The sequence below is a fragment of the Alligator sinensis genome, unplaced genomic scaffold (genome assembly GCF_000455745.1).
Source record: "Alligator sinensis unplaced genomic scaffold, ASM45574v1 scaffold1076_1, whole genome shotgun sequence".
Taxonomy (NCBI): Eukaryota; Metazoa; Chordata; order Crocodylia; family Alligatoridae; genus Alligator; species Alligator sinensis.
This window is the reverse complement of record NW_005842909.1, coordinates 128,742-139,015: the sequence shown is the minus strand read 5'-3', so window position 1 is coordinate 139,015 and position 10,274 is coordinate 128,742. Positions and strand designations below refer to the sequence as shown.

The 10,274-nt window shown below is 44.1% G+C and overlaps 1 protein-coding gene across 5 annotated transcripts in view; it reads right to left on the bottom strand.

The window, feature by feature from the left end:
• The window catches only part of TMTC3 (transmembrane and tetratricopeptide repeat containing 3), a 65,575-nt gene that overhangs the window by 33,457 nt on the left and 21,844 nt on the right, over positions 1–10,274 (bottom strand). For all 5 annotated transcript variants that reach the window (XM_006036043.3, XM_006036045.3, XM_006036044.3 and 2 more), the window contains exons 6-7: positions 5,469–5,568; positions 2,852–2,967 (exon numbers count right to left, since the gene is read on the bottom strand). In XM_006036043.3, the coding sequence (XP_006036105.1) occupies positions 2,852–2,967; positions 5,469–5,568 (216 nt within the window). The remainder of the gene's footprint in view (positions 1–2,851; positions 2,968–5,468; positions 5,569–10,274) is intronic.

The following is a 10,274-nucleotide window of genomic DNA, read 5'->3' as shown; positions in this document are numbered from 1 at the left end:
CCCCCCCCCCCCCCCCACAACAACAACAAAAAAACCACCCAAGAAACATCAACCTTAATTCTGCCTCTCATACATTTGTGTTAAGGTACTGTCAAATAACACAAACACACTATATAATCAAATACAATTTTTATGGCATCAATTTTTCTATTTTAACACTCAGGCTATTTTCACTGCAACTATGATCTCTTCTCTCCATGTAATACATTTTCACCAGGGTTACTAGTACTCATTTGTTTTCAATCAACAGCCAGATTTCTTTAGGTGTAATTCAAAGGCTTAGTCAATTAACTATACAGCTCAACATATAATTACATTTTCACTAAATGGAACTGCATACATACAGTTCAATGCAAGTACAGTTTGCTATACACTTTTTCATATAAACAACTAATGGATTTGGACAAATCTGTTTGCATAACAAATTAACGTGAACAGAAGATTTGCATGTATATTCAGTACTTCTGTGACAAATTTAGCATATCCCCTTTGAAAAACGCAAGCAAAAAAGTAGTTTTACAATGTAGATTTTTAGAGTCATCTTTTAATATACTATTTGTATTTTATTACTTATGCCATTGCTGGTTTGGTATATTACTTTTTACTAGGGGTGAATAGATAAAAATTGTTTTTTGGCCGATACCAATCACTGATTATTAACCAGCCATATCAGCTGATACCGATCCAATAGGTGATATGCAGCCCAGCAGCTTGGAGAGCAGTGTCCAGGAGGTAAGTCGGGGAGGGGGGAGGGGAAGGGGAGTGGACTGGAGTGGAGGGAAGGGGCCTGGGTGGGCAGATCAAGTCCCAAGGTGAGGGAGGGAGTGCGGCAGGTGCAGGGCAGGGACAGAACCATGGGCGGCTTGTCCAGGAGGCACAGGGAGGGTGGGAAGGGGGGCAGCTCTGCCACTGTGCACACACCTGGGGGAGGCATGCAGGACATGTGCCCCCCCAGATTTGTGCATGGGGTGAGGCCAGTCTGCCCACTGTGGGCTTGGGGCAGCACTGGGACGGCACTATGATGAATTTTGGGGTGGCTGTAGCCTACTCCATAGCCCCCCTTCCCAGTGCTGTCACTAGCCCACCCCTAGTGCGGCCCTGTCCCAGCCCTCCCAGGAGGAAGAAGTTTCCACAGTCCCCAACCAAGAGCCTGCAGCAGGCAGCGTGCGCTCGCCCTGTGCACAAATCCAGGGGGCACATGCCCCTCATGGGTGTGCGCAGCAGTAGGGAGCTGTGCCCCCATCCTGGCCCTCCAGACGAGCTGCCTGCAGTTCCGTCCCACACCTCGCCCTGGCTGGGCAGCGCCTGTCCCTGCTCCCGAAGTCCCTCCCTCACCCTTGCCCTGACCTGTCCATGCACATGCCTCTTCCCTCCCCCATGCCCCTTTCCCTCTACAGACTTGACCAGCAGGAGACTGCATTCCTGGCTGTGTGCATGGTATGACTGCGCACATGCAGACTGCATTTATCAGTGACTTTAATCAGTTAAAAAAAGCCAGTTGCTAATAGTGTCAATATTCCTTTTATTGGTGCCAATCCGATATAGACCAATATATCAGTTCACCACTACTTTTTACAAGTTTGAATTTGTAACCTAAACAGATTTTCTTAACATGTATAATTAAAACATGATTAAATGAAGCACGCTAATAAAAGTATGTTAACTATCAGTTTCAGTTGTGGAGAAAAATCTATTTCCCTGGATGAGATTTAATTTTAAAGTTACAGACTAATGAAGTGTTAACTATCAAAGTTTAATATGAAACCTAACATTTTAAAATGAATTTCTAATTAAATTTCCTGCACTTGGGACAGAACAATCCTATGCACTGCTACAGACTTGCTGCTAAGCAGCAGCTCTACAGAAAGGGACCTGGGGGTTACAGTGGACAATAAGACAGATATGAGTCAACAGTGTGCCCTTGTTGTCAAAATGTCTAACAGCATACTGGGCTGCAATTACAGGAGCACTGCCAACAGAACAAAGGAAGTGATTATCCCACTCTGTTCTGCACTGGTGAGGCTACATCTGGAGTACTGTGACCACTACAGAAAGAGTGGGGACAAGTTGGAGAGAGGTTAGCAGGAGGCAGAGTGTGGACAAGTTGGAGAGAGTTCAGCAGAGGGCAATGAAAATGGTGAGAGGGCTGGGGCACGTGATTTCTGAGGAGAGGATGAGGGAACTGGGCTTATTTGGTATACAGAAGAGAACACTGAGGGGGGAATTTGATAGCAGCCTTTAACTATCTGAAGATTGATTTCAAAGAGGATGCAGCTAGACTGTTATCAGCGGTAGCAAACGACAGAACAAGGAGCAGTGGTCTCAAGTTGCAGCAAGGGAAGTTTAAGTTAGTTATTAGGAGAATAGTAAATCACAGGAACAGAGACTCCACAACCCAGAGAGGTTGTGGAGTCTGCATCCTTGGAGATTTTTAAGGCCCAACTAAACAAAACCCTGGCTGGAATGATCTAGTTAGGGATGGTCCTGCTTTGAGCAGAGGGCTAGACTAGATGACCTCCTGAGGTCCCTTCCAGCCCTAATTTTCTATGATTCTATGAATTACCAGCTGACTTAAGAGGAATAGTAGGAATTGTGAATTTCATAAAAATCTAAATGCCAATTGATTTAAATAATTTTTAGAGCATGTGACTTTTCACTAAATAGAGACAGACGAGTATGGAGAGCACATTTTCTATTTTTTTTTTTGCCTTAAAAGCCTTCAATACTTTAATGTCAATTCCTATATACCTCTGGCCTTTGGAAACTTTAATCTGTAGTCAGCTTAACGAGCTAGTTGACAGAAAAAAAACCAACAACTTTTACAATGGAATTTTTTATAAATGTTTCTTACCCCCTGTGCTATAAATACTTCATAAACACAGCATATTCCTACCACTGTTATTCCTTGCTCTTTACACAGTGTTGCAACAGCAACTAGAAACACTGTTACTGCAATTGGAGTCCACACTGCAAGGTAAAAAAGATATTATAAAAACAAAATTAGATATCACAGCCATTTAATGAGTTAAATTCTTCACAGTTAAATAGTGGCAATTATCACTACTCAGAACTTGTCATGAAAGGGAGAATCTTTGCCTTACCCCACAAAGTATTTTACAACCGTATCAGTCATTTGTTTCCTAACCTGAAAAAGGACTAAAGGACTAAAGAAAAAAAAGATATAAGGCTGGTGTACATTTGTGCAAGTGTATGTACAACATAGAATATTCTTCTTATTTTCTTAACTTTTGAAAAGTCCCATTTCCCATCTATAGCTATTTAAAATATTTTGAAACAAATTATCTTCCTAATGTTTCAGCAGACATATTTAGAACTCTAGTCTGTGACAGAACAGGTTCTAGAGAGCTACTCATCATATGCACTGCAATAGATACTCAAAAAAAAAAAAAAAGTAATAGTCACCCAACCTTACAGAAAAGTTGTATTAACACAGTGGTGCTCAACCTTTCCCCCCCAGCAGGATGTATGGGAAGTACCCTTCCATCTGCAAGCTGGATCCCACCTGTGGTCCTAATCCAGCTCTGGCATGGTGGTCATCATCTGACCACACAGAAGGGTTCAAGGGGCAGCTCAATTGCAACCTGGACCTGGAGGAGAAAGGGGGCATGGCTTGGCCCAACAAAGAAAAAGGGAGCATAGCTTAGCCAGTGGGGGTGGGGGGCATGGCCTGGTTCCATGGGGGAAAGGGTTTGGCCCTATGGAGTGGGGAGGAGGGGTGTAACCCAGCTCTGAAGAGGGGGGAAGGGGGCATGGCCCAGCCCCAGTCTGGCCCTGAGGGAGGAGGGGCCATGACCTGCCCCCAACTTGGACCACCATGGGAGAAGGGGTTGTGGCCTGGCATTGATCTGAATGTGGGGGAGGGAGCATGGCCTGGCTGTGACTGGCAGTGCGGGGTTTGGGCTTTGGAAATTTGGCAGTGGGGGGGGTGGAGGGGGAGAGTGACCACATTAATGGTCACCACTCCCCCATCGCCACATTTTCTACCCCACATGGAGCCGCGTGTGCCATAAACAATGGCTCCATGGGCTGCATTTTGTCTTGCAGGCTGAAGGTTTCATAGTTGGTAGGGTCAGAAGGGACCTAAGCAGATCATCTAGTCTGACCCCCTACCATGGGCAGAAAGGGTGCTGGGGTCAAATGATCCCAGCTAGGTGGCTGTCTAGCCTCTTTTTGAAGACCCCCAGGGTAGGGGCAAGTACTACTTCCCTTGGAAGTTGGTTCCAGCTCCTACCCGCCCTGACAGTGAAGTAGTGCCTCCTGAGCACCCTTGTTGTATAATATATTTAAATGACTGAAAACCATTCAAAAGTCCTCAGGCAAAAGGCATTCTGAAGCAAAAAAAAATTACTGTAGTTGCTCACATATAACAAAACACACCCAAATGAAGCATGCACTCTGTTTTTGGAAGGCAGAATGTAGGGGGAAAAAAATTCCTGGAGTCATGGTCAACTTGCGACATTGAGCAAGTACTCCTGAGAAGCAGAGTATCCAGGAAGCATGGCATCTTGGATAAGGCAGCCATCACCAGGAAGTTCCTTCTGTTTCCTGACTGTCTCCTGGAATGCTTCACTTTCTGGACACATTTTTCCAAGAAGACTTGCTTTATGACGCACAAAGTTAGGATCCAGACCCTTGCGTAGACAGTAGCAAGATTTAGTTTTTTACTGAAAGTAGTTCATTACATAAATTCCTGTAAATAAAATGTTGTTTCCACATCACAAGTCTCATCAAGATAGCAGCATACTTGCCATTTCAGGCACAGGCAACCATGCTCAGCCAACACCTAGAGATGCAAGAGAGTTAGAACTCTGCCCCTTCAGCTTGCCGAAACAGATACAAGTGGCAGCCACCTTGGCAGCAGCATGGCATGCACAGTGTCTCCAGACTCGTTTCTCTTTCACTGAAGAAAACAATTTCCTATCTGAATGCACCCCAATTTGGGGGGAAAAAGGTGCGTGATGTATGTGAGAAAATATGGCATTTACAAAACCACCAAGTTACCATGGGCACCTAACACACACGTCAGATGTTTGTGCCAGTGTATGCTAATAGCATGTGTCAGAGCAAACTCAATTAACTAAGTCTGCTGGAGTGTGCTAATTAGCATGCTCCAGCAGCCTCCGCATCCGGTGTATTCAGTGTCCCTGCACTTCAAAATGGTGACAGAGACGCTCTAACGGGCTTTAGTTAAAGCACCCATGACACCATTTTGAAGTGTGGGACTCTGAATACACATGATGCTGCTGCACTTTAATTAGAACGGCTCTCTGAGCTGCTCTAATTACAGCACCTCCCTCCCTCCCCCCCGCAGTACATATAAAGATTCCCCATGAACCTAAATATAGGACACCTTATTTTTAAGGGTCAGCTGAAAAAGTAAGGTATTACATAGAAGCTAGCTTCTATCAGTACTAGTAAAACCAATAAAGAAAAAATTAGGCATTTACCTATGGTATTGTCTGAACCTTTAGATTTAGTGTAGGACAAAAAAGCAGCCAGAAAAAATATAGATGATAAAAGCTCTGCTCTCCCCACCACTCCAGTTACCTGAAGGGAAAGGAAAAATAATGGTTACTTACCCTATAGTAACTGTGGGTTTTCAAAATACTGCATATCCCATTTCAGGTGTGTACACACCTCATTCTTGCCAGATCAGATTCTTTTGGCTAACAGTGTCTGCAGGGGCCTGTGCATGTTCCCCGTGCCACCTCCTGCTCCTATGAAAGAATGTAATGGCCACTACCCTCACTCATCACTTGCAACTCGAAGCATATAACTGAAGACACGGGGAATGAGGAATTAGGTAGGCTACAGAATCTGCAGACTACAACATCAGGAAAGGCAAGTTACTGTAAGGTAAATGTTCTTTCTTCACATTTGTGTCAGCATGGACCCTATTGCTTAACATCTTTTCTATCTACCATATCAAGAGCCTAGTATTTAACATGCAGTCAGTAGGATGTTCCACACAGCTGCTTTACAAATTCTAGAAAATGACATGAATCTGAAGTAGCCTCACAATGTAATTTACCCTCTAGTGAAGCAGATTTTGAGGTTCAGTGGAAGAGTCCCAGTCAACTGGCTTCAGATGCAATACCATATCTGAATCACCTGAAGGCTTATGGGATGAGACGGTCTTCCTTCAATGAACTTGACAAGGACACAGAGGCAGAAGAGAGCCTGAAGAGCTTAGTTCTGCATAAATAGCAACAGAAAGCTCCAGAAACAGAGCATCCCTCTTCTTTCCTCTTAAAGAAGCACGTGATGTTGATAAAAGAGGAAAGGTAGTGTTGGACTAGTTCTGACAGAATTCTGACACTACTTTGGAAATGCAACCAGGATGCAGCTCTTCATCATCTTTGTCCCTGTGCTGCAGTAAAGGGTCCAGGAATAAGGATTTGGATTGCACTGACTTTTCTTGCTAACATAATGCTAACTATGAAGACTGGAGCACAGGCTGGGGTGAGTAGACACAGCACAGTGCAGCCCAGGAGCAGAGGTGAGCGGGGACAGGTGGAACACGGTGCAGCCTAGTGGCTGTAGGCAGCTGGCACCAGCTGCTCCCGGGGCCGCTGCAGCCAGGGATGGGGTGAGTGCCGCTCTGTTCCCTCTGCTTTGCTGCCTTGTGCAGCCCTGGGGGTGGTGCCCCTTCCCTAGTCCCAGCCTCACTCCCTCCCTCACTGCCATGGGAACCTATCCCTATTTGTTAGATTGTAAAATGGATTCACTTTACGAGAATTTGATTTATGCACCGTTCTCTGGGAACGCATGTACAGCATAAATTGAGGGAAAACTACCTGATTAACTTTGCCCAATTAACACTGGGTAGGGCTGTACCAAATGCAAATCAACTATGATTCCTATGAACAGCATGGTTATGTGGGGGGGTGGGGTGGGTTATGCATTCTGCAGTGTCAGAGTGACCGAAGTTTGTCAAAGTATTAAATATTCCCTACAAAATCATGCATCACAGCCTATCCTGCCTTTACCTGAACGTTCAAAGGGACCCTGCAAGAAACATAAAGTTAAACATTTTAGGCCAATACTGAGACAGACAGACTTCAAAGAAGCCAAATTCTAATTTCACTTGTAGTTAAGAGTTTTTAAGAAACAAAGGGTTTATTTTTTAGGAATGATTCAAAAAATTTTGTGCAGTCTACCTCGAAAATCTTTCCATTTTGTGGAACAAACATTTCTCATAAATGTATCTGCTCTAGGGGGACTATCTCTTGTACCTGTTGAGAATAAGTTGTCTGCATAGCTCATCATTGGAATACTGAGTAGGACTGTCATATTTCAGGTGCTCTAGCCACAAGGCGCGCTCATGCAGAACCTGGGATGGGACACTGATGACTGGGCTCATATTGCACACTGTCTCTTGCCATTACTGTAAGTGTCAAAGGTTAAGCTTGGTAAGCAGTGTCAAATTGAAAATGTGTTCAGTAGATTTAGCCCTGTATGATTGCTACAGCCAGTTTTGTCCTCATATCTTGTATGAATGACTGAAGGAACTTGAATCTGCCCTCTACTGGGTAGGGCTGTTGAATACAAATCAACTATGACTTCTATGAATGGTATGATTGTGGGTAGTTTTTTTTAAATGCATTCTGCTGTTTGTGTCACAGTCACTGAAGTTTGCCAAAGTATTCCCAGCAAGACTAAGAGTTCCTAATTAACAGGGAAAGGTTCCAGTGCTCTCTGCAGTAAACAGGGAAAAGTCTGATAGCATATCTCCAAAGCACCTATGATCCAAATCAGGAACTCTTCAAATTGTGTACAGTCAGGATTGGTACCAAGGTGGTGATTTTGTCTGAAGATGTGTAAGAGATCATTAGAAGAGAAACTGGTATGCCTGTGCCTCCAGTTTCCTGTCACTCTTGCATTCAAATTTGATCAGGGTTGCTGTCTGCAAAGACCTTATTTCCTTTCTGGATAAAGATGAATAGCTCATTAGAGCATAAAAACAAATTTCCCAGTAACCTGATGGGATGGAATGGCAGAATCCTATAACCACAGGGGTGTTCACTTAGCTACTGGCTGTGCTAGCAGCAGATCTGATGAAATGGCTAATCCTTACACAGTCCCCCTGCAACTGCACTCAAGGACCACATGGAAACAATTCTGAGAGAGACCAACAGATACAATTATCGGAAGCACTAAAGCCTGTGTCAAGTACCAGAAACAGCTGCTTTCCAGTTTCTCTCTGTAAAGCCTCCTCTACATGTTACATGCATTATGCAATTTACTGGTTAATTGCACAATTAATTTAGACTGGCTACAAGTGCAAAGTAACCAACATGTCATAAAAAGGTCCATCCAGCTATAAAGTTAGAGCTGGAAAATATTTAATAACTGTTTGCTATCCAATTTAATTTGCATGTGTAGCAAGGTAGCTATGGCTGGGATCCCCCCATCAACTGGTGGGATTCTTGGCTGCAGCAATGCCCTACAGTTGCCCCAAATGAGAATTCCACAGCTGACAGGACTCTCAGCCATGGCACTGCATAGGGCACTGTTGTGGCCAAGTGCCCGCAGCTGTGGGACTTGCAGCTGTAGCACTACATGGGAAGCTGATGGGGCTTGCAGCTGTGGCAACGCACAGGGCATCACCATGGCTGAGAGTCCTGTGAGCTACAGGACATAAAGCCGCAAGAGTTTGCTACTTGCTGGTGCAGGGGGACCCTGGGATGGGAATCCTGGGCTCCCCCTATATTGGAACTAAGGCAGGTTCCTGTTAAACTGGATTGGGCTCCATATAGCTTCCAGCATGTCTGGATCAGACACACACAGCAATAGCCATAGCTCATTTGCCCAGATCGGCCCCACACTGTCTCCACTCAGCCTTGTGTGCCTGGTCTTACATGCAACACTATGCTATCCAGCCTATGAGGCTCACCACAGAAATCTGGCAGCAGGGAAGCTGCAACTAATGCTACTACTACTTCTCACCCACCAAATTTTAAGAGTGGTAGAGAGCCCTGTGAGCTGGATCACATGGCTCCATAGGGTAGAGTTTGAGCATCTGTGCCTTAGTCAAATAGCATAGCAAGTCCAGTGCCAATGTCCATGAATGACTGGTGACTCCCGAGACCGGGGGGGAAGGAACGTGCCCCACCATGCCTCCCCTACACGTTGCCTATGCCAACGTCAGTGCCAGCTTTGGTGTGGGCTCTTGCTCTATGTAGCCGAGTCTTGAATCCAGCACTACTAACACACTAACTGTTAAGAGAGGTGGCATTTCATTTTGACATCTCTAGATTTCACATCTGGGCAGAGAATGAAAGAGACTCAGCACCTGTTTGGAATGCAGGTTCTCAGATGATCCTCAAGGATAATATTAGCCCAACTCAACATGGTCAAGGTTTGAAGCCTAAAGATTTTAATTCTGCAATTTGAGGATCCTATACAGAAAAGTAGGAGAATTAAGGGGTTGAGTTGAACAAATTCAGTCCAGATGAAGTTTAATCAGTCCAAGGTGTAAAAACTAAAACACAGACTATTTTGAAGGCTTTCAGATATTTGAGAAGTCTGTAAAAGGGTTAAGGGATTCTACAGTGCAGCGAGTCAAAACACAACGACATACCATGTTACTGCCCTGAATAGTAAGAAGAAATTAAGGAAGGTCACAGCTGCTAGGCCCTTTATTTCCTTGTATGGAGCAGATAGACACTATTAGCTAAAAGAAATTCACACTGGAGTGTACAGGGCACATGTACACCTATAGTAGGTACTTCACTGGCAAAATTCAAAAGGAGAAGAGAGAGAATATATGCAACTTCACAACACAATTGGGTCTTAAATTGCCCAAAGATGGGAGAAAAATTATAAAACCAAGCATGGATAAATACAGGGACCGATTCTTTCTCAGGTGCAACTGCTGTTAAGTTCAGTTAGAATTGCACAAATATATCTGAGATCAGATGGGGTCTTAAATACTTTCACCAATTTTCAGCTAACATATATGGTCTTTGAGTGCCCTCATGTGGCCAATGTCTGGAATTACCCAGGTATCTAACAATTATTTCAGTATCTACTACTAATTGATAAACCTTGCAGAAGGCATACATACATACACATATACACACACACACACACACACACACACTATACATATACACATATACACACACACTATACATATATACACCTATATACACACACACACTATACACATATACACCTATATACACATACACACACACACACACTATACACATATACACCTATATACACACACACACACACACTATACA